Source organism: Carex rostrata, chromosome 25 (assembly GCF_964058835.1).
Source record: "Carex rostrata chromosome 25, lpCarRost1.2, whole genome shotgun sequence".
Classification (NCBI taxonomy): Eukaryota; Viridiplantae; Streptophyta; class Magnoliopsida; order Poales; family Cyperaceae; genus Carex; species Carex rostrata.
Window position 1 is genome coordinate 6,014,652 of NC_135942.1, and position 27,993 is coordinate 6,042,644.

The window sequence follows — 27,993 nt, forward strand, 5'->3', positions numbered from 1 at the left end:
TATACGGATATGGTTTTAAATTTTAATTATCCGTATCCAACTAGTAGATATATATTATATAGTTTAATATATAGAATAATCATTTTAGTACCCGTGCTACAGTACCCGCACTTAAAGAAATAATATATTATGGTCCCACTAATTATATAGTCTCAACTAATTATTATTCTAAAATTCCAGTAGCATCACTTCTTTATGGTTTCCACTAATTATATAGTTTCATTTTTACAATCTCCGCACTCGTTCTCATGTCAACCTTTCTCTAACAAAAATAGTTGATTTCATAGGAATAAATACTTCAATGCATAGATATAAATACTTGAGGAGGGTTCAAATGCCTCCATGTTTTTGTGCCTCCGTCATGCCTCCATCTCTCTCCGTCATTTTCAAAGTTCAAACAGTCGATTCGAACCGCTCAACCTAACCTCCATACTAAAATATGTCTGGAGACCAAATTTTATATTTTGAGAAATTTTTTTACTATTTTTTTAGATAGGTACAAAAATACTGTTTTTAGATGGTTCAGATTTACTGATTTTGTACCTATCTAAAAAAATAGTAAAAAAATTCCTAAAAATATAAAATTTGGTCTCCAAACATATTTTAGTATGGAGGTTAGGTTGAGCGGTTCGGATCGACTGTTTGAACTTTGAAAATGATGGAGAGAGATGGAGGCACAAAAACATGGAGGCATTTGAACCCTCTTCTAAATACTTTTAGTACTTAAATATTAATACTTTCAGTGTCATATGTAAAAAATACTTAGGTATGTATACCTTTGTAGTTATAAAATACTTTTAGTGTCATATGTAAAAAATACTTAGATATGTATATCTTCGTAGTTATAAATACTTAGAAGATAAGATATTAACACTTAAAAAACTATTAATGTTTTGATGCGTGACTTGTTATGATTATCATTTTTGGAATTCTTCAATTATCCCTGCATCAGCCTTTCTCTAACAAAAATAGTTGATATGTATATCTTGTTCCGTCTGATCCGAAACAAACGAACTAGATTAAAAGCTCTGCACGGAAAAACTCCAAAGAGCATACGCTTCCCCTCCAGTTTAGGACCGTATGGCGTAGTTCGTTTTCTGATATTTATAAAAGAAAAATAGCTTTGTGGCCCGGTGTGTCAGACTGTCAGCCCAGCAGGCCTCCAAACTTGGCCCAAGAGTGAGCCCGGAGCAAAAACATTCTCTTTCAAGTTGCTCAGGACAAACTCGTTATTTTGTCAAACAGCAAGGGGTACTTTCGTCCCAATAAATTCTCTCCTCGTTTCATCAGTCCCGACTCTCACCAAAGCCCTAGTTCTCCCCTACTCCCCCCGTTGCCATCGCCCATCGAGCCAGAGTGAGACGAGGAAAATATATATAAAAAAAGAGAAAAAAAATCGAAAATCCTCAAATCTATACATTATTACTACATATCGAGGGACTTTAAACAGTTGTGGTTCTCTCTCCTCCGCGAATGGCGCAACCAATGGAGGTGTTGCGAGCTGCCGCTGAGGAGGTTTCCTCTTCCTCTACTAAGCAGCGGATCTTTCTCTTTCAGCAGAAGCTTCTTCCTCTAGTCAAGAGTTCAGGTCATTTTTCTTCATTCTTTAGTTTTGATTTTGCCATCCATTGTCATGGATCGACCTTGAGAAACAGTAGAGAAATTTTACAGTTTGTTTTAATAGTTTATATCTGTTCTGATTGGTTAAAGCACATGTAAATTATAAAATTTATGCATCTGCTTAGCTTACTATAAGTGAAATGCTATGTAGCTAACTAAAACGATGCACAATTTTGTGCAAATAATGTATAAATTATGAAGTTTTGTACAGTGTTATGGTATTTTTGCAATTTATGTGCATGTAGTCAATTCTAGATGTTCCCTCAGCAACTTATATTTGGATTAAATGGTACAATTGCTTATCTCGTTCTGTCAGTATTCTTGGTGGTTCTCAATTGGTAGAAAAGATACTGGACTTGATTTCATTTTTTTACCTATTTATTTGGATAGTTTTATTCTCCACAACCAAGATTTTCTTTTGGGGAAAGACTTTTTTTGCCTGGGGCGATTGTTAGCAGGCCTCTTTCTTTTGTACTGTTCCCTGAAGTATTTATTTTTGTTGCACAAGTTAACTTTTCTTATGTTCTCTGATATGTTCTCTAAAAATAGTTGACAATTTGCTCATGTTATTTCTTTCTTGAGGTCCAATCATAGGAACCAGTAAAATGAAAATTTTCATAGTAGAATTGACCGTGAACAGCCAATAGTTGCACCTTTTGTGTCAGTTGGTACAGGGGCAGAGCCAGACTTTCAACTTATGGGGGTCAATCATATAAAAATTTCATGTTGCATATGAGGGTCAATTTTACAGTATTTATAGCATTTTACTCTAAAACTATATAAAAAAAATCATGTATAGTTACAAACACTTTGAAAATGAATTGTCCCCCATTCACTTAACATGGATCCGCCCTGAGTTGGTACAAGGACATACTAGGTGGTACATACCAGTAACTAGACTCAATCTATATTAGTCAGTCTCAGCTACTTTTGGCTAAGAGGTTTTCAAGGCTCAACTCAGTACAACAAAAGCAAGAAGAAAAAATACATAAACAAAAATAAAATAAAATAAGGACTTGGCCTTGGTACTTGTCAGTATATCTAGGTACATTCTATGGCACTTTAGTAAAATTAGCACTGAACTTTTGATTTTTGTCATTGTATCCAGAGTTATCTCTTGAAGAAGCGTCATCATTAGTCGAAATAATTTTTCAAACAGTAAATTTATATGATGACCGGCCATCAACAAAGGCGGTGGATGACCTTGTCACGCAATCTCTAAATCAATCGGCCTTCATGAAATCTTTCGCCGCCTCTCTGGTTCAGTCAATGGAGAGGTCCTCAAAAAGTCAGAGCCCATTTGGGTGTTACAGGCTTTTGAAATGGTCTTCTCTCCTTATGAAATGGCCTGTTTCTAAAGGGGGTTTCTCGAGATTAGCTTCCGCTCAGGCATTGCTTTACCAAGCTGTCATGCAGGGTTCGCTTGGCACGATTCGGTCATGTAAAAGACTGTTCTCTCGTATTTTGTCCGAGGTACTTTCCCTTTTTAATTTATCAACACTGATTCTTTTTTTGAAGCAGTGTGCAAAATAATAAAAGAAAATCATCTTAGTTTATGAAAAAAAGCAAAATAGGGTTGGCTGTGTAAATAAAGTTGGGTGATTTGAGAATCACAAGTAAACATAACTAAAAATTAAGAGTTGGATCACAATGGTGTTATCCAAGCAGTCTCCGGGTACTTAATTAGTACTTCACTGGTTACTGGTTATGGCTGCTATAGTGCATGATACTTTGCATTGTAATTTTATATACTCAAGAAGACATAAAAGGTTCATACCATTCTTGATCATTTGATAACTGCTAATTCTTTACTTTTGACATAGCACAATTCTATACTTCTTGTATTTGTAGCAATCTGGCAAAACCTATAAGCTCTATGTGGAGGAGCTGAAAGAATCAAGAATTTCTGCTAGAGATAGCCCCGCATTTATAACAGCTTTACTTGAATTCTCTCTGGCCTCTCCTTCTCTCTTTGTTGAAAACAAGGTAGACTTTGGCATCATTCTTCTTGTAGTATTTTCAAGGATTACTATTTTGCTTTGACTCAGACCAAGAAAGCAGTCCTTGTGCCTGTACCAATTCACAATTCATGCAAAAAGGAAATGAAATCTTTCAAGGCCTGACACATCCTGTTATTTACCAGCACGTATCAGCTGGCAGTTATAGCATTTAAAGATCAAATGCTACTGCTTATTTATTTGCAAATTCTGGGCCTAATTACAAGCACCCTCTCGTTCCTTCTACTCTCTCTCTCTCTGTCTCTCTCTCTCTCTACGCAGACCACATTCCTTGATATGTACATGAAATCGGTACTGAATGCAAAGGAGAGGCCCCCGCAAGCACTAGGCGAGGCCTTCCATCCACTTTTCACGCACATGGAGCATGAAGATTTCAAAACTATATTAGTACCATCTTGTATCAAGATGCTCAAAAGGAACCCAGAGATTGTATTGGAATCGATTGGTTCTCTGTTTAGAAGTGTCAACCTTGACCTTAGCAAGTATGCTATGGAGTTTTTTCCAGTAGTCCTTTCTCAAGCTAGGCATGCTGATGAAGATAGAAGGGCCAAGGCGTTGAGCATTATTGGATTTTTAAGTCAAAAATCCAGTGATCCGGATACTCTTCCATCAATGTTTGATGCTATAAAGGCCATAATAGGAGGTACAATTTATTCCCTACTATGATATTGTTTGGTTTGGATCCTTCTCTATAATTATGTTTCTGGGTTCGTTTAAGAGAACTTTGACCTCAATCTCAGCTCACTGCACATCTATGAAAAATAGTACAGGCGTGCTTTCTGAACCCATTATGCCACTATATGGTATTTGCTACTCTTAACCAAATTATTAGAGAGTCTTCTCATTGGCCAAATGAATTGAAATGTATTTTTAGTGCCATTTTTCTAGTTATTTGTAATCCATTGGTGCATATGTAAGCTTTATCTAATATATCCATTGGAAACAATTTATTTTTTGTGCCTTTTAGGATCAGAGGGGAAACTACAACTACCATACCAAAGAATTGGGATGGTTAATTGTATACAAGAGCTTTCAAAGTCTCCAGCTGGAAAGCAGCTAAACAAAATTGCTCCCATCATTACTACTTTCCTTCTCTCTTGTTATAAAGATGATGGTACCTTCCTTTTTCGTGTTGTTTTCATTTTGGCTTAATTAGAGATAATCCCTCTGAACAACCAGTTTTACCTTCAATTTGTCTCTATTGTCAAATGTTTCTTTGAAAGACCTTTTACCATAAATGTCTGAATTGACAACATTTTTGTTTGCTTAAAATATCGATAGGTGGAGTAGGGAAAAAGAATTGCCCTTCACTGTTAAAGGGAACATTTGAGGAAAGCACATGATATATGTCTTACAGAACCTGAATACTGAAAAAATAAGCAGTTTGTAAATGATTATGTGTCCAAATATCATCAACCTTTTAACTGGATCTTGTAATGTCATTTTTTATCCCCCAATTTTGGCTATTTATTAGGAGCAGATTGCTTGTCAAATTTATGCTCATCTTTTTATCATGTTTAATTACAGGAATTGAGGAAGTAAAGGTGGCAATTTTAGGGGCTTTGACTTCTTGGGTCTCTGCGTCTGCTGAGGCTGTTCAACCTGATGTAGTCTCCTTTATTTCATCGGGCCTCAAGGAAAAGGAAATTCTAAGAAAGAGCCATCTTAGATGTTTGCGAGCTATGTGCAAGCACACTGATTCATTAACTAGAGTTAGATATAGTATTTTATTTTTAATATTTTTTGTACATACAATTTCCTCGGTACTTTTTAGATTTAGAGCAATTTACTAAATTGCATTTTGCCCAGGTTTCTTCTTTAGTGGATTCCTTAGTTCAGTTGGTTAAAATGGGCTTTACCAAAGCATCACAAAGGCTGGATGGTATCTATGCTTTGTTTGCGTTAGGGAAGATTGTTTCTGTTGATTCAAAAGCAGGTTCACATTACTTCAACTTCTCCAACAAAGTGTTACCATCTTACTTTTGATATTTGCTTGTATTCTTACCTGTGCATTCATTTATTCTATTTTTTTTTTCCTGGATTTGACTTTACAGAGGGTACTCTGGTGAAGGAGAAGATTTGGGCGGTGATTGCTCAGAATGAATCTTCACTTGTATCAATTCAGCTGGTAATTATTAAGTTAACTTCAATTTTCCAATTTGCATTCTTTTCTACAGTAGTAAATGGCTTTAACTCTAAGCCCATAGATGATAATAATGGACTTGGAGTCATTCTTGTGCTGGTAGTGGCCTTGCTGGCTCCAAGCAGAGCAGATGTGTACTGGTTGGACAAGTTTGATCTCCAGTCAGCACTGTTTTGATTTTTGTTTTCATTCGTTATTTCTTCTTTACAATTTTGGAGCTGAGTTTTTATACCAGTTGAATTAGTGTGTTGAAATTATGTATGCAGAAGCCCAAAAAAATCAAGTATGCTAATGAGAAATTGTTTTCACCTTCAATTGGGAAATATCTAAACATACATGTGATGGTACCAGGTTTCGAAGCTATCAAGCGAAGACTGTATGACCTGCGTGGATCTTATTGAAGTATTACTTGTGGATAATTTTTACAGGTCTTTCGCTTCTCTTGTGCTTACCTAAAATTCTTCTTTTGTAAAACCAAAACAGACCTCATTTCAAATCTTATCTTTATAACTCTTTTATCTTCAATTGCAGAGTTCAGGAGCACTTGTCTGTCAAGCCATTGCTGCAGGTGAGTTAACTTAATCTTGTATAGACTTAGCATTAGGGACTGATGATAGCACAGTTATTCTGGAGCCAAAGCTAGAATTGATTTCTTTCGTGCTCTTGTTAGTATTGTTATGCTGCATTGAGCTTTGTTGGTGTCATTCTTCTATTCACTTCCACTTTGAATGAAGTAATGAACAAAGCCACAATTAGTTGAAATCCTTGTGGACTCCAACCAAGCAACGGTTCCAGGCATTACACTGTTCAGTCCATCTTTAGCATGCAATATGTACATATACGCGTACCTGTCCTGAGTTTTAGTTAACATTTTTTTTTTTTGGGTACGGAACTTGGCATCAAACAAAAGAAGTTAGAATTAGGCTTGGTGCATGTGGTGCATAATGTAATTTACTGTCCTACATAAAAGTTGCTAATCTTTTAGTAATTTCTGCAATTACAGTTGGTACTTCATATGCTATGCCATCCGAGTTGGGATGTGAGGAAGGTAACAGAAAATGCAACCAAAAGGATTATTTCTTCCTCTTCTGGCCTGGCAGTAGATTTTCTTTCAGAGCTTTTGAGTTGGCTCTCCTTAGTTGGAGAAAAGATGGAACTTCTTAAAATCAGGTAACTTTTTTATCAAGATCAAAGATTGATTGGATTTTGTGATAAAGGAATGACCTAATTGGATGATATGAATTGGAAATAGCTTGCTTTGTAAATGTGGATTTTTATTTCTTTTCTGGAGCATGATCTGCATTTGAACTGTGTTAGTTATCATTATTTAGGTTTGTTGAACTTTTTGTTGGTGTCAAAGTTCATAAATATGCGGTTATTTAGAAAAAAATATCATTAATGGCTCAATAAATTTGCAAATTTGAAAAGATTAATCAAGAAGCTGGAGAGAAAAGAATGGACAATGTCCAACTAGTACACCCCAAATGATATAAGATATGGCACAAACTGTACTGTAATCTGCATTACACCAGTTTAGTGTCCCCTCTTAATCTACTTAATCGTGGAGTTCTCTTATTTTTTTCATTCTTTGTAGTGAGTCAGAAAATTCAGGGGACCCGCAGCTACTTTTTATTCCATCTACTGAGGTACTAGTGAGATGTTTACTTTTGATTGCACCTTATGCGGTTGCAGCCAGCAAATCTTCTTATTCCTGTGTTATGTTATGCTCACACCATCCTTGCATCACCAGCTTAAGTCACCCAAAAGGTGTTTGGAAGGTATATTATTTCTTTCCATTATCAGATATTTGTTTCAGAAACCAGCATCTTAAGTGCGCATTTCTTTTAAGGATTAGTTCTTGAATCACAGCAGCCAATACTATTTATTTATTTTTAGATAAACTACCTGTTCAGTGCCTTTGGAAATATGTCATGCTAGTTATATTGGTATTGGGTTTAATTGGATCATATCATGTTTGAATGCGGCCATACTTTTAATTTTAGATATTTGTGTGTCATTTGCTACCACTCTTTAAGGACCAAAATTTCATTCATTCTAGTTTCTTATAGATAATCAATCCATTTGAATTTATTTCATAGTTGTTTATGTTATTAGCTGTTGACATGCTTAAGTAAAAGTGGGAGCACAATTATTCTAAAACATCAAGATAAGTCAACCTTAAAAGTAACATAAATGCTAACTTGTTGCATATATTTACTATGTACTGTTTTCCTTCTGCAAACGGAGAAATGAATGGTAATTTGTGTTTTCTTTTATTATTTTGCACATTAAAACAGAGGCTTCAGAGAACTTTGCATACTCGTGGCCATGATATACTTGAGCTGGTCGCCGAAAACATCAAGTTAATTTCTGAGGTACTATTTACATTCTCTACTTTGGCAGCATAGGGTCTTACTGATTTAACTTAAGCTACGTGGTTTATTACATCACACAGTACTGCCTGGTAGTACTTGCAATGGTTTGGAGCAAGTATACCAGAGACACTTCTAGTGGCCCTTAATGGCTTGACATGTATCTTAGTTAATTCTATTCCTTTTTGCTACTTTTACCGGGCTTCCTTTTTTCTGGTCACCTTGGATGTTTTGATCCTTTAAAAATCTCTCTGCTTCAGATATAAATCATCTATATCATTTATTTTTTTCAGGAATTACTTGGAGATATGGGATTATTGAGCCCCAATACCCTAGAACAACGTGCAGCATGTTGGTCGTTGGCAACTCTGATGTCAATAACCCCTAATGATACATTCCAAGAGTTTGAGAAGGTTAGTACCTCTTTCTATGTAGGTGGGTGGGTTTGTGCTTGTTAGGACAAGAAATGTTGATTCTGCATTAGGTGAAATTTCATCTGTGTTCTCTTTATTGTCTTTCAGCAATTTAGCGAACTTCAGGACCGCCTTTTACATGATAGTTTATCGGAGAATGATGTCAAGGTAAATTCTTTCACATCATATAGCTTCCATAGTGGGAATGTGTTCTGTGATACCCCACCTTCAGAAAAAGGAAAAAGAGAACCAAAATTGTTATCACCTTAGTTAAAATATTCTTTCATCTGATGGTTACAGACATTTTTTTTTCTTTCTTTCATATTTTTGCACTGCACCCTGGCTGTCCTCGTGCTTCCGCTTACAGAATTTTTTTTACCCTGGCCTTTCTTGTATTGGAATCTTTACCCAAACTGCACTTGTATTCTTGAATAAGACCCAACTGATTGCTTGCTGATGCAGATATTTTACACACCAGAAGGGGAGCTGTCGACTGAGCAAGGGGTTTATATTGCCGAGACCATCGCTGCAAAAAACACTCGCCTTGCGAAAGGTCGTTTTCGTATGTATGGCGATCAAGATGAGGTACATTTCTTTCCCACATTTGAACTTTCCACTAGTCGACATTGAATTATATATATTGTTATCATGGATATCTGTAATTTCGTTCAGGACCCGGCATTGTTTTATTTAAATTGTTGAACAGCCCCTACCTGCCAAAATCTAAAAACAAAATATAGAATGCTGTGGATGCTCTGGAATAGAAAATACTCTAGAAGCATGTGTTAACAAAATTCTTGTACTTGCTATTCTGTGTTGTTGCAATCTTCTGTTTTGCATATTTTGATCTGTCATTTTCCTTATTTTGAAGGAATCTAATAAAAGTGGTGCTTCTATGCAAAGGGAAGCAGTCAGAAAAGAAGCTACTGCAACAGGGAGGAAAGAGACGGGAAAACTGGCAAAAAAGACTGGTAATAACCTCACAGCATTTCTTTTTAAATATACCCTCAATGGAATTATAGTACATCAAGTCCTTTACAGCTGCTGCAGGTGACAAGGGTAAAACTGCAAAAGAGGAGGCCCGTGGGCTCCAATTGAAAGAGGAAGCCATTGTAAGAGAGAAGGTCAGATCTGTGCAAAATAATCTGACTCTCATGCTTGAAACTCTTGGTGAGTTGGCTGTGGCCAATCCAGTTTACACACATGGTCAGCTTCCTTCCCTGGTGAGTGAATTTGTCCTCTTTACTGATTATCATCATTATTTATGCTTTTATTGTATCCATGGAGGATTAGAAGTTATCTGCACTTCTTGATTTTGGTAGGTATCGCATAGATAAATTGCCAGTGCACTTGAATTGAATTGTATTGTAGGTTATAAGAAATAGTATTGGATGTGATGGTCCATACCTTGTAACAAGCTAACAATTGTCCAAGACAAAATTGAACAAAGGAAAAAGAAAAAGAAAATATTTTGTATTTAGCTAATAAGATAGCCACATAAAGTAGGTTTATCAATATCATATAGTATTGTTTGTACCTGCTCTGTAATTGGTCCTAGCATACTATATTATCAGTACAACTATCTACAGTACAGGACCAAACTAGAATATGGTCGCAAGCCAATATGTTTCGAGGATAAATAGTGGACTTAAGGCACTTTTTTAAGCCTGGGGTAAGGTATGTGCAACTTAAAGGATCTTCTGATAAAGCAAAAAACATGACATGACATGACATTACTTTTTTAAGCCTGGGGTAAGGTATGTGCAACTTAACTGCAGTATATTTTATTTGTGAAATGCTGACGATAAAGCAAAAAAACATGACATGACATTACTTGTGCTGGTTTTTTATGTCGGGCTTTCATATTTAGATAAATATTTAAGGCTCAGACTTCACTACAGGCCCATATTGTATTTTCTTTTTGTTTGTAAATGGCCTTTTCTTCCGGGAAGCATCTACACTACTTGAACAGAAAAGAAAAGAAATAAAAAACCCTTTCATATGATCTTGAAGTTTGAAGTAAGAAAAGCAGTGTACTTTTGGTTAATTTGACGTATGTTATGTTTTATTGAGTATAATTGATGTTATATTGTGTTTGCGATTTGATAATATGTTGTGGAATTGATATTTTGGTATGGTATTGTGTTTAGATTTGTAATATATTTTGTTTATAAAACATGCCATGGTGTGGCTTATTGTCCACCTTACCACTGCTAACCCCTGAGGTCCGCTAAACTGCTAACACTGTTAAACCATCGAAAAAAATGAACAAGTGTAGTTCTGTAGTATTGTTAGGCATTGCTGGTATGGTGTTGACATCCTTGCTAAAGAACCCTTTATTCCTATTTGTATGCCGCAATAATTTACGTTATTTTTCTTGGAAATTGTTCCAACCGTTTTGTTTTTCGTTCTTTGTAGGTGAAATATGTGGATCCGCTACTGTCTTCTCCAATAGTCAGTGATGCAGCCTTCTCAGCCATGCTAAATCTTGCTCGATGCACAGCCCCTCCTCTCTGTGATTACGCAACTGAGATTGCAGCTGCTCTACGCATAACCTCCAACAAAGACTCCATCTTGGTACTAGACCTTGCACCGGTGAATGAAAGAGAAAACCATGCAAAGAAAACATCGCCTGGCCTTTTTGATCAGATAGTTACGGGGCTATCGCTTGCATGCAAGTCTGGGTCTCTTCCTGCAGATACATTTACTTTCATTTTCCCGGTAACAATGATACAGACATCTCATGTTTATTTTTTCTAGTGGTTGGTGTTCACGCAACTATAGTATCTGAATTTGCTTATAAAATATCATCATACACACAAACAATCTAAATTTTTTATTGTTCGTTATAAAAAGGGAAACTCTTATTTGTGTTCAAATGATGTAGTGATGAAGTTACCGACAAATTATGTTCAAATTTTTGCTATAAGTGGGTGCTAAGTTCTTCTGGCAACTATCTAACATTGAAGCTTGTTTTGGCGCATTTGAAAGATATGAATAACATAAGTTTGAAAGCTTTGTCTTTCTACCATATTTTGATTTAAGTATGATGTTCTTTATGCCATGTTTGAGTGGTTTCACAATTTTCTAAAATAGATAATTGAGAAGATTCTCTTCTCATCCAAAAAGACGGGGCTTCATGATGATCTTCTTCGAATTCTATCATTGCATTTGGATCCTGTATTGCCTCTCCCCAGGCCACGCATGTTAACAGTAAGCAGACAATGTACCTATATATTTTGATTTGAAACTATTAGTAGTACCATAAAATGGACGGGCAGGATAGGCTTGTCAGTGCTACTTGGAGTTTGAACTGAGATTTTCCATATATATAAATGTTGACCCATTGAAGATTTAATTTATAGCCTTGTGCACTGTACTGAATTTTTGTACCATAAATGGTACAGGAGTACTGCTAAGCTCCTTTTTGTTACTACTTTCTAATTGATTTCATCCTTCTCTGCGCAGGTCCTCTATCATGTGTTGAGTGTTAGCCCTTCTTATCAACCTTTGATCAGTCCTATGCTGAATGAACTGTGCTTAGGTTTGCGGAGTGACGAGCTGGCAATTGTAAGCTTACTGTGTAAATTGTTATGGTCATGTTCTTTTTTCTTGTTAATGATACATTTGATTCAAATCTCTTGGTTTTGTGCTTTATATAGGCTCTGGGTGGTGTTTACGCAAAGGATTTGCATGTCAGGATCTCCTGTTTGAATGCAATAAAATGCATTCCTATTTCCTCTGTTCGATCTCAGCCACAAAACCTCCAAGTGGTAACGAGCCTTTGGATTGCGTTGCATGATCCAGAAAAGGTAGTTTCTGATTGGGCTGCTGATTTCTTTTTTTCTCTTTCTAGTTTATACAGGACTGAGCTCAGTTTTAGGCAAATATTTTATCCTTGCATTAGTGCTGAGTTGTTTTTAGCTACACTCTAAGGCTCCTACCTTTTTGGGGAGACTCTTTTTACTGTGAGCTTAATTTGCTGTGCCTGAATTTTTTTTGTGCTTCAGTTATTATTTCCGTTATCCTAGCTAAACCCTGCTTGTAATCTGGTGTACATTTTTTGTTTATATTATATATTATAGACGTAAGTGTTCAATTATAGTTTCGCTCTGATTCCTTAAAATTTGCTCATTCATTCAATTTGAACTGTGTACAAGCAATATTTCTTTTGCTAATGTACTTTGCGTGATACATCTAGGGGGTAACTCAACTGGCAGAAGAGCTGTGGGACAAATTTGGTTTTGAAATGGGGATAGATTATTCAGGTATTTTTGATGGCCTGTGCCATTCAAATTACAATGTTCGGGCTGCTGCTGCTGAGGCATTGGCTGCTGTTTTGGATGAACACCCTAGCACTATGCAAGTAAGGCTTCTTCTTTTTCATTTTATTGAAATCTTCTATTTGATTTTCTTAACTGGAGTTTTGTGATATAAAACAGAAGCATTGTGCAAACATGTCTATATCATCCAATACTGCCTTAGTTCACTCTGATTCATAGTAATTTGTATTGATGGACATAAAAGGCTTGCATAGAACTTTCTCTCTTAGCTCTTTCAGAAAATAAATTATCCTTTCTAAATATCACAAGGACAATAAAATCAAAACTAGATTGTTTTCTCTACTTTCACCTGTATTATGGAATATACCAGCATGGTCAATTGGCACATAATTATTGATCTTCCTTTTTCTCTTTCTTTTCAATTTATAAATTTGCTTCTTTTTTTATGGATCAATGCAGGAGACACTTTCTACTCTATTTTCGATGTACATTAGAGATCTTGGTAATGGATTAGACTTGACTGATTCATGCTGGCTTGGGAGACAAGGGGTCGCCTTAGCTCTACTTTCTGCTGCTGATGTGTTGACAACTAAAGATTTGCCTGTTGTGATGACCTTTCTTATATCACGTGCCTTGGTTAGCCTTTCCCTTATTTCTTTGATATTAATTATGTTGTTCGTCTCCTTTAGAATTCGTAGGTGTTTAAGGTGCTCCACTGATTGTTGAGCGTATTGAGGGTTTAATCATTCAAGGAATTTCATCCCAACTTAGGACACACATGTATAAACAAAAAAACATTTTCAGAGGTAGCTTGGTCCAAGCATTCTAGTGCTAGTCCTTTTGATTGACCGGTTGAGACTAGTGTCTGCATGGCAATAACATGGAGTCCCTTTTGAGATCTGTTTGGTCCTGTCTTTTCTTGGGCTTCCTTTTAAATTTCTAATTGAGGTGCTTTAGTCATGGATATGGTCTAACTTAAGCATCTACACTTCAATCTTGTGGAAAAATTTATGTACTTTAGCATGCATGGCACTAGTAATTTGTATCTATACATGAAAAATTCATGATTATCGACATGTAAAATGTAGGCGGATCCTAACATGGATGTCCGTGCAAGGATGATAAATGCTGGTATATTGATTATTGACAAGCATGGCAAAGATAATGTGCCCTTGTTGTTCCCTATTTTTGAAAGTTACTTGAACAAAAAGGTACTTTTTTCCTCTAGGCTATGTTATTTGCTCATTTTGAACTTTTAGGAAGTTTTTATTAAAAAGTTGTACTTTTTGTAGTCCTCGGATGAAGAGAAGTATGACCTGGTAAGAGAGGGCGTTGTAATTTTTACTGGTGCTCTTGCAAAACATCTAGCTAAGGTGCTGTTTCCTTTATCTCATCTTGCTTACTAGATTAGCAACCGGTTTATGCAGTACTAGTTAATTTTGAACCGTTTTGAGTTCCTTTGGGCCTCTGCTTTCGGCCAGAACAATGGAGTTTCAGTCCATTAATGAACACTGGGCAAAGCCAAAGCAAAAGAAAGCAAGGTGCCTACCTCTTTGTTGGTTTTAGTCACATGTGTGGGTTCAAAAGTTGACCTTGACTAGAGCCTTGGCTCATTTATAGACTCGAGAGCAAAGACAGAACAGCCCAAAATAAAGGAAGGTTGCTGCTTCTTTCTAGAATATTTATGTTCAGTATGTTAATGGTGATTATAATAATGATAGGATGATCCTAAAGTTCACAATGTTGTCGAGAAGTTGTTGGATGTTCTGAACACCCCCTCAGAGGCTGTTCAGAGAGCTGTATCAGACTGTTTATCTCCCCTTGTGGTTTCCAAAGAGGTATTTTTCTCATTTTTGTTTCATTTCATTATGTCTAGCTCTATTTTTCTTAGAAAAAGCATTGGAATCTTTCTTACTTTCTTTCTGTGGATGCTGCTTTTATGTTGCACTTGAAGGGTTATTATGTTGGCTCGTTCATAAAGTCATTAGCAGTAGCTATTTTGACCTTTTTGGTTCTGTTCCCATTCTTGGATAGTTGCTAATGGGTACAGCTCTGTGCATGTCGGTACTGGTTTAGCACAGCAAATTAAATTATGATTCTTTCTTCTAGTCAATGGAATCAATTTTGGTCTGGTATTTTGATTTAACTGAGATTTATGCTACTATTAACAGAAAGAAGGCCAAGAACTGGTAAACAGACTCGTGGAGAAAATGCTGAAGAGTGAAAAATATGGGGAACGCCGTGGAGCAGCTTTTGGACTTGCTGGTGTTGTTAAGGGGTTTCGTATTTCCTGTCTCAAGAAGTATGGCATTGTGACTGTTTTACGCCAGAGCCTTACGGACAGGTTTTTTCTTGACCCTTTTAAGCACGACATGTGTTTTTCCATTCTTTGAAATTGGCATTAACAGAACTGAATAGTTGCTGGCCTGCAGTGGTAACAGTTTGGGCTGGTCCATAACAAAGGGTTACCACTTATCAGTCTAGATTAGAAATCATACAGATGATCTGAAATTGTATTTGAGATCCTTCCTTTTCCTTTTTTGATCTCTTTTCCAGTAAACTCAAGATATACACCAGATATGCTTTTGCTTGAATTGACTAATTAGTTTTATCGTAACGTCATTACATTTCTTGTCCAGAAATTCGGCTAAAGCACGCGAGGGAGCCTTACTTGGATTTGAATGCCTTTGTGATAAGCTCGGGAAATTGTTTGAACCGTGAGTTTCTACAATTTCTACTATTTATTTTGGTAAACTTGCTGAATTTTGGATTGGAATTTTGTTTTATTCTTTTGTAGGTATGTGATCCAAATGCTACCTTTGCTTCTGGTGTCGTTTTCCGATCAAGTTCTGGCAGTGCGTGAGGCAGCTGAATGTGCTGCTCGTGCAATGATGTCTCAGCTTACTGGCTATGGAGTCAAGCTCATCCTTCCCTCTCTTTTGAAGGTTTTATATTTGCCTTTTTTATGGTTATTTTTTTTTTCAAACCGTATTGTGCTTGTTTTGCATTTTTGACATACCTAGTGAAGCAAATATGTTATATAGCAAATATCATGCTTGCATTTGCAACCAATATAAGTGTTCAAAATTAAAATTGTTTTCTATGTTGTTTTGAAGTTTTCTATTATGTTGAACATAAGGTGTTGACTGAACATGTTACAAATTCACAAGCTCTTGTTTGATTAAGATAAACCTATTTCTTTCTTTTGCCTCTTACAAGTATTAAATATATATTTCGTCTGCTGTTATCCAAAATTGTCGGTTTGTCTTCAATAATTGGTTTGATTCCTTTTTTTATATCTTGTCAGGGACTCGAGGATAAAGCATGGAGAACAAAGCAAAGCAGTGTACAGCTGCTTGGTGCCATGGCATATTGTGCACCTCAGCAGCTCTCTCAATGCCTGCCTAAGATTGTTCCTAAATTAACTGAGGTTTTTTTTAATGATAAATAAAATATAATATAAAATGACCTGGAATTATAAGCTAATCATTTAGATCTTATCTCAAAAAATAAGCTAATCATTTAGATCAACTTGTTAATAAAATTTGCTTTATATGAAGTGATCTGCTTTAGTTCAAATCTGAATTGTCTCGTGGCCTTCTATTTCATATAACTTCTGCTGACAATTATGCACATATTGCGGGTGTTAGTAATCTAAAATTGTAAACCTTTCTTTCTCAATGGATAAGCTTTTGGAAATGGTCAGTTAAGGTGGTCCTCCAACTTATTTATCTCTTCTTATGCTTGCTATCATTTTAGGTTTTGACAGATACACATCCTAAGGTTCAGACAGCAGGTCAAACAGCTCTCCAGCAGGTCAAACATCCTAATTTGTTTCAATCCAGTTCCATTGAGTTTGATATGGCACCACTTTTGCTGTTATGCTGAGAACATGTTTGTTTGTTTTATCAGGTTGGTAGTGTGATAAAGAACCCTGAAATAGCTACGCTTGTTCCTACCCTGCTGATGAGTCTCAATGATCCCAATGCATATACCAAGCTTTCTCTTGATATCCTTCTTCAAGTTCGTTTATTTCAGCACTCCATTTTTTAATATTTCTGTTTTTTTTTTTTTGCCTCACTGAGATATGTCATGCCAGGTCTGATTTTTGGTGTTTGAATTCTCCGAAGGAATTTTATGTTTAGAAAATTAACTTTTAAGAGTATCAACTTTATGTTTAAAGTTGCTCAGAAAAGGAATTTGCAAGTCCCTTGTATTATGAAATTTTTGAGAAATATCAACTTTAATTTAGATAATCTTTTAGCCAAAAATTTATTTTAGTGGTGGTAAAACCATCATTCACATCAGTGGTAAAACTGTCAACCCCACGAATAAACACTACAACAACCTTTATCAACTCGATAGATGCTTATAGAAAACTTGAAAACTAATCAGAAGAGATCTGAAATTGGTTTATGGACTTTTTTTCCTTCATAGTAGGTGCTATGTCATAATTTTTCTTTTGCTGGGTATTGCAGACAACATTTATCAACTCGATAGATGCACCTTCACTTGCTTTATTGGTGCCAATAGTACATAGAGGTTTGAGAGAGAGAGGCGCTGAAGCAAAAAAGAAGGCTGCTCAGATTGTTGGAAACATGTGTTCACTTGTAACTGAACCCAACGACATGATACCATACATTGGCCTGTTGCTTCCTGAAGTGAAGAAGGTAGGCTAAAAAATTAAATTTGGAAAGTCATGGATTCGCATACTGCTACTCACAAAAGAAAAGACAATAAAATGATTGAAAGGGTAAATAATGGGGGTAAAATAACAGGAAGTATACATGAGGACAGGACAAGAAGCAATGCAATTTGTTAACAGTCCATGTGACGCTTCTTGTTGTCTTCTAGTGAATTGGTACTGTATGGTTCCAAACTTTTGACATAAAAGTTGAGAAAAGACCTCAAATTTGAAGGAAGAATATTTTGTGATGACCGACACATTATAATATATATTAAGGGCATAAATGAGATTTGACTTAAGAAGAAACTTGGTTTTATGCTAGCCTCTCCAAGAAGTGTTGTCGTATTAAAGGTATTAATATCTAGTACCAAAATTTGGCATACTATCATCCAACTAACTGTTTTGCATTTCAAGACCCTAAAGGGTGCTGTTGTGTTCCCTTTATTCATATGTTTTTGCATTGAGCTGAATGTATTTTATTTTAGGTTTTGGTGGATCCTATACCGGAGGTCCGAGCTGTGGCTGCCAGAGCGATTGGATCTCTTATAAGGGGGATGGGCGAAGATAGTTTCCCAGATCTTGTTTCATGGTTAATGGAAACCCTGAAATCTGATAACAGCAATGTTGAGCGGTCTGGTGCTGCCCAAGGGTTGAGTGAGGTTAATACTAAAACCAAATTTTGTTTTTACCTATGTTTCATTTCAAGCCTGAGTTTGAGTCAATTGTCCTATATTTCTCCTATCATTTTTTTGGGTTATATATTTTCTTGGGGTTTCATTTTTTTTCTAACTGAGTCCTGTTTTTGCTCTGGTTGTGGTTTTCATTAAGCAATATACTTTAGGTCAGGTTCACGACTGAATTGAAGATTGGGGAAATGAGAAATTTGACTCTGCTGCTGTGGGGTTTCATTTTTCATTTTCTTATACATGAGTGTTGTTATTGTTAACATCTGAGTACTTCAAATTAGATGCCATATATGTGCATTTTTGAAGGTCATACAATCATGAACACTAACATTGTTTTGATAACCTAGGTATTGGCTGCTCTGGGAAAAGAATACTTCGAAAGGATTCTTCCTGAGGTCATTAAGAATTGCTCTCATCAAAAGGCATCTGTTCGTGATGGTTATTTGACACTTTTCAAGGTTAATAAAAATTGTAAACTTACAATTCTTTTTCATTGTCCTAATTGTAAATCCAGATATCTGACAAAAGTTAAATGGAAACAGTTTTTGCCGAGGTCTCTCGGAGTCATGTTCCAGGATTATTTGCAAGTTGTGCTGCCCGCTATATTGGATGGTTAGCAAATATTGTCTTTGTTTATTTTCGTTTTCTCAGATGTTAATTTCAAGGGTCCCTTATAGGTTTGTTTTATTTTTTCAGGGCTTTCCGATGAAAATGAGAGTGTCCGTGATGCTGCCCTTTGTGCTGGACATGTCTTTGTGGAGCATTATGCAACAACGTCAGTATTTTTCTGAATTATCTTCTCCTTTTTTTCTGTTGTAGAAAAGAAAGTGAGAAGCATGTCTTCCCACTTAATGTTAAAAAGTAATATCTTGAAGTAGAGGAAAGGCATGTTTCTGACTGTCCTTAGAAGCACAATATAGTAATTTTTTTTGAAAGGTGTAATCTATAATTATTCTGAATTCTGATTGGTATGAAAACGTCTCTGTTTTCAATAACACTGTCCTTCATTCTAAATCACTGGTAACATGTCCTCTCATACTACTGTGAATATAAAACAGGTCATTGCCTCTGTTACTTCCTGCAATAGAGGATGGCATTTTCAGTGACAACTGGCGCCTTCGTCAAAGCTCTATCGAACTCTTAGGTGACCTCCTTTTCAAGGTGGCTGGGACCTCTGGCAAGGCTATTTTGGAAGGTGGTAGTGATGATGAAGGATCAAGTACTGAGGCCCATGGCCGTGCTATTATTGAAAAGCTTGGTAGGGATAAGCGTAATGAGGTTCTTGCTGCCGTTTACATGGTTCGTTCTGATGTCAGCTTGACTGTTCGCCAGGTAATTTTGTTGTAGTATAGCTTTTGTTTGTTACTTTCTTTAATACTTTTCTATAAGTGCCTTAAACAGCCCGCTTTACTTGCACAATAGCTTTTTCTAAGCTTAGACATAAAGCTACAAAAAGAAAAGAAAAAAAAAAGAATGATCATAGCATTTTTTTGCTGATACAATAATATAGCGGACGGATATTACTGATATCAGCTCTCTGTACTGAGTGATAAATTTAATCTGATATAACATATCTTGGAAAACACAGTTTGAGCCTAAATTTTCACCAAATATTTTACTTTCCTGTCCCAGTCCATCAGTAATTTTAGCTACAGCCCTCTCAATATTTTGGCTTATCCTTTTAACTCTTTTGTACTGCCTGATTATTTAGGCGGCAATGCATGTGTGGAAAACTATCGTGTCTAATACACCAAGGACTTTGAAAGAAATAATGCCAGTATTGATGAGCACCCTTATCTCCTCTCTTGCCTCATCTTCATCCGAGCGACGCCAGGTTTTATTTTGTTGGCTTTTTTTGTTCTCCTTTTGTCGTTGTCTTAAAAAGTGCTCATTTTTTTTTCTGTTGGTTTAAAACCAGTATAAAAACTTCCTGTAATGTAAGCATTGTTTGTACTTTTTGCTGAAACTCGGGTTAATTTGAGGGGTGACCTTTCATGAATAAGTCAGTTGGCAGTTTATCGATATGCAAGATCTGCCATTAAAAAATGTACAATTACTTGTTCTATAAGCATTATGGCACCACTGTCTTGATTGGTTGAGATCTGAATGTAACGGCCTTATGAGATGACCAAGTAGTTTAGCCTATTCTGTTGGAAGAATGCTACTGTGCCGCTATGAACGATTACAGTACCAGAACTGATCAAGACTGTATGAGTTTCAGCACATACATTGCTTTAATACCACCTTAGTTGTTAGTACACCTATATTTTCTTTTTCTTTTCTTTTTTTTGAAAAAAAATGTGGTACATTACTACCTGTTTTATTAATTTTGAAGCAACCTACAAAATAAAATTGAAACCAATTTTTGTCATCCATAAATGTGGTACTTCCTTGGCCTAAGTGTTGTATACATGTTGTTTATGGCTTGACCTTTAAAAAATATTCAGGTGGCCGGGAGAGCACTTGGTGAACTGGTCAGGAAGCTTGGAGAAAGAGTCCTCCCATCAATTATTCCTATCTTATCACGAGGCCTCAAGGATTCAAATGCTGGCAGGAGACAGGTAAGGCTCTTAGTTACAAAATAATAGAGAGAAATGAGCGCAAAATTTCACTACAGTTAGTTCACTATCATTCAATTTATTTGCAGGGTGTGTGCATTGGTTTGAGTGAGGTGATGGCAAGTGCTGGTAAATACCAGCTATTGCATTTTATGGATGAACTTATTCCAACTATTCGTACTGCTCTTTGTGATAGGTTTGTTTTTTTCCTCAGATTGATTAAATTTTGTTATTTTTTGATATTTCTTTGAAAACTAAACCCGACAAATGACAGCTCTCAAGAAGTTCGCGAATCTGCTGGCTTAGCATTTAGTACTCTATATAAGGTACTTTTCTTCAATTCTGTTCTGCTGCTTCTGTAGTACTTTATGTGGAGCACACTTTGCATTGCATCAAACCTCATTAGTTGCATAAATCTCTACATGTGCACCTAATAGAGTTTAAGTCATGCATAATTTTTCATTCTATCCCCACTTTAATTTTTTAGGAAGGTTATACTGATTTTGATTGTGTTTTCCATTTAGACATGTAAGCAAAAAAAAAATTCCCGGTCTCTTCAAAGTACAATATTTTTTAATGTTGTGTCTGGAATATCATTCTTTTTGAAATTTCTGTCAGAGCGCTGGAATGCAAGCCATTGATGAAATTGTTCCTACATTGCTACGTGCTCTAGAAGATGACGAGACCTCTGACACGGCACTTGATGGCCTTAAACAGATATTAAGGTTATTCTAAATTTAGCTTAGGTTATACCTTATTAGAATTTCAATGTTGGTCTGAGAATTATGAAATTTGGTTACCTAAGCTTTATTACCAAGTAGTCCAGCTTATTGCTGTTAGCTAGAATAGAAGGTGACATTACCATATTTGACTTTTGTATTTTGCAGTGGATTCCATTTTTATTTTTTTGTTGAATATCCTTCATTTTTACATTTTAATATACTATACCTACATTGTTTTGAATAGTACTAACAATAGTTTGAGTGGCTGAATGGGTGAGGCCCAAGTGAAATTCTAATTGTTTCTATCCATGTTTTTTTTCAGCGTCAGGACTTCAGTTGTGTTGCCACATATATTACCCAAGCTAGTTCAACCTCCCGTCTCGTTAGTGCACACTTCATTGTTCCATTTCTTATTTTTACTTTCTAATTAAATATTTCATGCAATGCTGATTCTGACACTTTCTACATTTTCAGTGCTTTTAATGCACATGCATTAGGAGCATTGGCAGAGGTTGCTGGACCAGGTCTAAGTCCTCATATTGGCACCGTTCTTCCAGCCTTACTAATTGCTATGGCCGATGAAGATGAGGTAAATTTTCTTGCTATAAATTCTTCTCTTTAAGGACATGTTTTATTAGGTGACATTTCAACCTGTTGCCTTGATAAATTATACACTAGTTTAACATGTGTTAAGGAGAAATTTTGAAGCCACTAACCTTAAAAAAAAAAAAGGAGAAATCAGCTTATGCCTCTTTATTTCCCAAAAACCTGAGAGAATAGCTTTTTTGGGAATCCAAATTTATTTTAGAGCAGAAGATAATTTCTATGCTAACATTTGATATAATTCCAATATTAGGAGGTGCAAAGTTTGGCTAAGAAAGCAGCTGAAACAGTTGCACTTGTTGTTGATGAAGAAGGCACAGAGATCTTACTATCTGAGTTGCTCAAAGGAACTTCTGATACTCAGGTCATCTCTCTCTCTCTCTCTTTCTGTCTTTTTCTCTCCTCTTTTTGTTCAGCTCATAATGCTAACTTATGTTTGCAGGCTTTGATGAGAAGGGGTTCATGTTATCTTATAGGTTATGTCTTCAAAAATAGTAAACTCTATCTGGTGGATGAAGCCTCCGACATGATCTCTACTCTTATTGTTCTACTAAGCGACAATGACTCAGCTACTATTTCTGTAATCATCCCTATTCTCCATGTTTCATTTCATATAAAGCACACCCCTCTGAAGTTCAGGAAATTTATAGAGTTGTTTTCGTAAAAAAGCTCGATGCATGTTGACTGAAACTATTGAAAGTTTCTTTGAAAACATATTTGCGAGCTGCATGTCTGTGCACAATTTGAAAATTGACAAACTAGTTTGTAGAGATTTAAAATTCACTATAGTATTTTTTTTTCCTTTTCCCAAAAGCTAATTTGATGATTATCAAGATAGTTGATATTAATTCGTATGCTTGTGAATTAGGCTGCATGGGAAGCACTAAGCAAAGTGATTGGCTCAGTTCCTAAAGAACTTCTTTCATCATATATCAAGGTGGTACGTGATGCAGTCTCCACTGCCAGAGATAAGGAGCGACGGAAGAGAAAGGTGCTTTTAGTTTCAGGCTTTAGTTTGTCCAGAACCATATGTAACATTTGTCTCGCTAAGCCTTATATTGAAGTATAATGTACCGGATTTTGGTGATGATTTGGATAATAGTATAATCTCAGTTTTAATAACTTCCAAGGTGTGATTATGTCTTGTGGATAGTCAAACCAATAATATCTTGTTTGTTAACAATTTTGTTAAATATCTGCTTTGCTAAAAATATTACAGATTTTTTAATTTAATATTTGTGCTGATAATTACAATTAATTTTTACAGGGTGGATCCATTCTTATACCAGGATTTTGTCTGCCTAAAGCATTGCAGCCTATTCTTCCAGTTTTCTTGCAGGTATTAACTTTGATCTAGTGTGTTTTGCTTTTAAAAATAGATTTGAAGAAATGAATGCGGTTATATCTTAAAATTCAGATGCAACACTCTGCTCTTTTGAACTTGCTGTATATTTTGTTGTCTTTATTTGATTTTGGGCCTTTATGTTGTCCTGGTTTATCTTATGATCATGCCTGCATTCTGGTTAGCATTTCAGCTTTGTTTGGTATTATTTTTGTTGAAATTGCAGGGTTTAATTAGTGGTTCCGCTGAGACACGTGAACAAGCAGCTCAGGGATTGGGAGAGTTGATTGATGTGACAAGTGAGAAAACATTGAGAGAATTTGTTGTCCCCATTACTGGGTATTTTATCTTTTTGTTGTGCATTTATATATCTACATCAGTTTTTGAAAACTTGGTTCAAGTGTTTCAACTGACTAGGTGTTGAGAAATCAACTTATGAAAGAACCGAGGTTGTTTATCTTGAAAGTTACCAATTGGTGGTATAGCATACAAAAATTTAGGAAAGTTTTGTTTGGGAATATATTCTTGAATGGAGTGGCTTCTTTCCTGGGCTCTAGTTTCACTTGGATTGAATCCAATTTTAGAGAGAACATATGCACTACTTACAGGGCCTTAATGGAGTCTATGCAATTTGTTTATGTTTCTCTCCCAATAAAGTTTGGAAGGTAAAACTACAACATCTGTAATATTTCTTTTGTAGGCCTCTCATCAGGATAATTGGAGATAGATTCCCTTGGCAAGTTAAAGCTGCAATCTTGTCAACTCTCTCTATCATGATTATAAAAGGAGGAATTGCACTTAAGCCCTTCCTTCCCCAGCTTCAGACTACTTTTGTGCGATGCCTACAAGACAGCACTAGGTTTTGTTTCTTTTGTGGCCCTCTTGCTTTATATTGTGAAGTTTTATTATTTTCTTTTTAATTTTCAACATTACTGTTTAGAAAAATAGTATTGTACGATACATATTGTACCAGCACAGCTTAGCAAGCCTGACAATTCTAGCACTGACATCTAACATATTGTGTGCGTTATTATTAATAACCCTTTATTTTTTCATTTTAGAGCGGTTCGTGCTAGTTCTGCATATGCACTGGGAAAGCTCAGTGCACTTAGCACCCGGGTTGATCCTCTTGTTAGTGACCTTCTGGCCATGCTGCAGGTTAACTAAAAAAAAATCAATTTTCGTACTTGAATAAACATGTTAATATCCTCAGTTTGTATGCTTAAAAGCCCTTGCCTTGTTTGAATATCTCTCTTAGCCAATCACTAGTATCCTCAGTGGACAACTGGAAACATATTTGCAAACTTCTCATTGGGGTTGTGGTTTTGTCAAGAAGAATTAAATTTGGTGCACTACATTGATTCATAATGGGTGAAGAAAAACAGAATATAACCATACTATTTGTCTAGTGACTTTTGCAAGTACTTGGCCCTCAGATCTTTAATATGAATATATAATTTGGTATTATACTACTTGACACACTTAACTAATCTTCCTCTTAATTTGTAGGGATCTGATGGTGGTGTTAGAGATGCTGTATTGACGGCCCTAAAAGGTGTGATAAAGCATGCAGGAAAGAGCGTCAGTGGTGCCATCAGATCTCGTGGTTGTCTTCTCCTCAGAGATATTTTGGTGCTTGAGGATGATGATGCCCGTTCTTCAGCTGCTAAAGTCATTGGCCTTTTATCTCAGGTCCAACCCCTCCCCCAGCACCCACAGTCAAAAAAGAGAGAAAAATAATGAAGGAAACAGGGAAAAGATTTGGGATTATTATTTGTTCATTGATGATGTTGTAAACCCAGCGTGGATAATAATTAGCATTGGTGTAGTTTCTGGTACCACCTAAAAATATGCCAATGCTGACAACATTAAGAACTGAAAACTTGTGCCACCAAATTCTACAAATTACATTCAAGTACAGTTTGAGTATGTAGGTACCAAGCCTGACATATTCTGTAGAGCCTTCTTAGATGATCCTCTGATTCACTTATCACTCAACTAAATAATGACACTGCTTGCTTTTCTTGAATATGCTAATTTGGAGCTTGTGATGCAGTATATGGAAGAGAGCGAGTTCACAGAACTGCTGCAAACACTAATCGATAACAGCATGTCCTCTTCTTGGTTCATTAGACATGGCTCTATTTTGACCTTCTCATCCATGTCCATGCATCGCCCTTCCCAGCTTTGCCTCTCCCCTTTCTTCACCTCTCTTATGGACCGCCTTAAAGACGCCTTGAAAGATGACAAGGTACATTAGCTGCAGTTTGCCTGTTTAATAGCATTAGTTGGGCATTCTATTTGTGTTTCTGCTATTCAATTGCCATGCTCCTTTGAAGGCTGTGTTCTCCAGTATATCAATATGTTAATTCTCTTCATTGGGTTCTATATCAGTTATAATTATTGCACATGTGCGATATATAATTTGTATGAAGGTTTTTAATTTCAGCTGGTGAGCCTAGCTTTATCCATTACAGCTAATTAACCTGTCATTTAACAATCACTTTGCAGTGTACTCTTGCTTGGTAAATGTAGCCTAAAAAATTGATTGTGCCAAGAAACCCCAGTTTGATACAATTTTGCTTCAATAAAGCCTCAATAATTATGCCTCGTTTATTTATCTTGCTGTTAACCTAATTATTATTTGCCCTGTAGGTGTCCCAACACTGTAATAAAATATAAAACTAGCCAACACCAAAAGAGAAAATTACCAAACAAGAGGAATAACTAGTACTAGTTTATCCAGGCTCCAGACTCTTGTAATTTATTAAGGCACAAGACCATTTCCTATATTTATATGATTTACTGATTTCATATGGTTTTAACCTTCTTAATATTTTATGTGCATGATAAAAAGTTCCCTATCCGTGAAACGGCTACCAAGGCAATTGGAAGACTTCTTCTTTATCGGGTTCAGTCAGAGGCAAGCCTTAATGCTCATCAGCTTCTCCAGCTTCTTGTTTCAGCCTTACAGGATGACTCCAGTGAAGTGAGGAGGAGATCCCTGTCCTGCATCAAAGCCGTTGCGAAGGTTCGTTTCGAAAAATTTCATTTTAACTCTGTTGATAATTCTTAAGTTAATGCCCCTGCTCAGTATAGTGCTATATCTAGGTACCTTCTAAAATCCATTTTCTTAGAAGAAAAAAATTAAACTACCTCGAGTCACTCTTTCCAAATTTAATACGTACAGGTTTAGAGTGAACACCTTTTCTGGATGGTGCTTGGCTGAGTCCTATAGTTTTCTATTTTGGTTTGTGCTATAAAGGATATTCTGAGGTTTTGCAGGGGTAGTCATAAATGTTCATCTATTTCCGAGATATTAACTCCCATCATTGTCACTGAAAATTAGGTAAACCCAATGGCATTGATGTCAAACATATCGTACTTGGGCCCTGCAATTGCGGAGCGTTTGAAAGATGGTAGCATGCCAGTTCGCTTATCAGCTGAACGTTGTGCCTTGCATGTATTCCAACTAACGAAAGGTACTTTTCTTCCAAGTCCTAGTAGAAGGTCTTGATTATGACTAGATGCAGTCTTGATAAAGAGCCTTGTGAAAATATGGAAGGTGACTGAGTGGTGTATCTTCTGGAATGGTCCTGTTTTGGTTGCATGTGGTTTAGACAACTATCATTACCCATCAGGGTCCAGTATTCAATAATTTTTAGACAATTAGGATCCAAATAATGGCATGTAGTAGCACATATTTAATTATTGTTGTGCAGCTTTTAGTAAAATCTATAGCCAAATGGGATCCATCCAAAATTAGAAGCATCTCTATTTTTTAATGGCGTCATCTAATTGTGCAAGCTTTTTTTATTGTAGGAGCGGACAATGTTCAAGCAGCACAAAAATATATAACTGGTTTGGATGCTAGGAGACTTGCAAAGCTTCCGGAAGAGAGGTACTTGCTCTTCTTTTCATCCTGTACTGCTTTGTCACGGATAATTGATATATGTGGATCATAATAAAAGGGTTTATCTGGTAATAAAATGGTGCTGTATAGCTAATATTTACTGCCCCACAATGTAGAGTTGCTTTTGCTGTTAAAAGTCACCTGTACTCTCGTCCTGTACCACACTTACTGGTAGAAATTATTTTGGAAGCAGCTATTTTATTATAAAAGTACCTGTCAAACATGCAGTGACGAAAGTGAGAACAGTGATGATGAAAAGATTGCCTCGTGAGGTGAGAATACAAGTGATGGGTGATGGTTAACACTAAACATGCAAGTACGTTTTTATTACCTTCTTTAAATATAGATAAATAAATTTTATTTTGAGGAATTTATCATATGCCTCGTGAGGTGAGAATACAAGTGATGGGTGATGGTTACCACTAAACATGCAAGTACGTTTTTATTACCTTCTTTAAATATAGATAAATGAATTTTATTTTGAGGAATTTATCATATTGCTATGTGCGCATTTTTGCTACCTGCGCATTTTTGTTCCAATTGAATTTGTATGTAGTCCATTTTTTTTAGACTATTTATATTTTTGGATAATGTAGCTTTTAATTAAGACAACTAGCGGTTGTTTTTTATCAC

General features: G+C 36.0%; 1 protein-coding gene across 2 annotated transcripts; it reads left to right on the forward strand.

The window, feature by feature from the left end:
- Window positions 1–1,267: 1,267 nt before the first annotated feature.
- Window positions 1,268–27,992, forward strand: ILA (putative protein kinase regulator ILITHYIA). Of its 2 annotated transcripts, none has more exons than XM_078326329.1 (60): window positions 1,268–1,588; window positions 2,729–3,093; window positions 3,472–3,606; window positions 3,900–4,281; window positions 4,606–4,752; window positions 5,166–5,350; window positions 5,448–5,574; window positions 5,693–5,766; window positions 6,133–6,209; window positions 6,313–6,349; window positions 6,785–6,951; window positions 7,376–7,559; window positions 8,079–8,156; window positions 8,447–8,566; window positions 8,675–8,734; window positions 9,029–9,151; window positions 9,438–9,537; window positions 9,608–9,789; window positions 10,985–11,287; window positions 11,663–11,779; window positions 12,035–12,136; window positions 12,229–12,378; window positions 12,768–12,932; window positions 13,309–13,485; window positions 13,938–14,060; window positions 14,142–14,222; window positions 14,571–14,687; window positions 15,021–15,193; window positions 15,489–15,566; window positions 15,647–15,794; window positions 16,157–16,279; window positions 16,609–16,665; window positions 16,762–16,872; window positions 17,328–17,519; window positions 18,022–18,195; window positions 18,570–18,680; window positions 18,765–18,834; window positions 18,919–18,997; window positions 19,281–19,554; window positions 19,934–20,056; window positions 20,670–20,783; window positions 20,870–20,976; window positions 21,055–21,106; window positions 21,399–21,505; window positions 21,825–21,884; window positions 21,977–22,091; window positions 22,359–22,469; window positions 22,548–22,685; window positions 22,974–23,096; window positions 23,373–23,444; window positions 23,674–23,786; window positions 24,148–24,306; window positions 24,509–24,605; window positions 24,957–25,139; window positions 25,504–25,698; window positions 26,305–26,478; window positions 26,797–26,929; window positions 27,270–27,348; window positions 27,589–27,627; window positions 27,751–27,992. In XM_078326329.1, exons 1-60 carry the CDS (start codon window positions 1,474–1,476, stop codon window positions 27,752–27,754), a joined length of 7,881 nt encoding a protein of 2,626 aa, XP_078182455.1. In that variant the 5' UTR covers window positions 1,268–1,473; the 3' UTR covers window positions 27,755–27,992. The 2 variants fall into 2 exon arrangements, with proteins under 2 accessions (XP_078182455.1, XP_078182456.1); XM_078326330.1 differs by having other exon boundaries at window positions 9,617–9,789.
- The last annotated feature ends 1 nt before the right edge of the window (window position 27,993 follows it).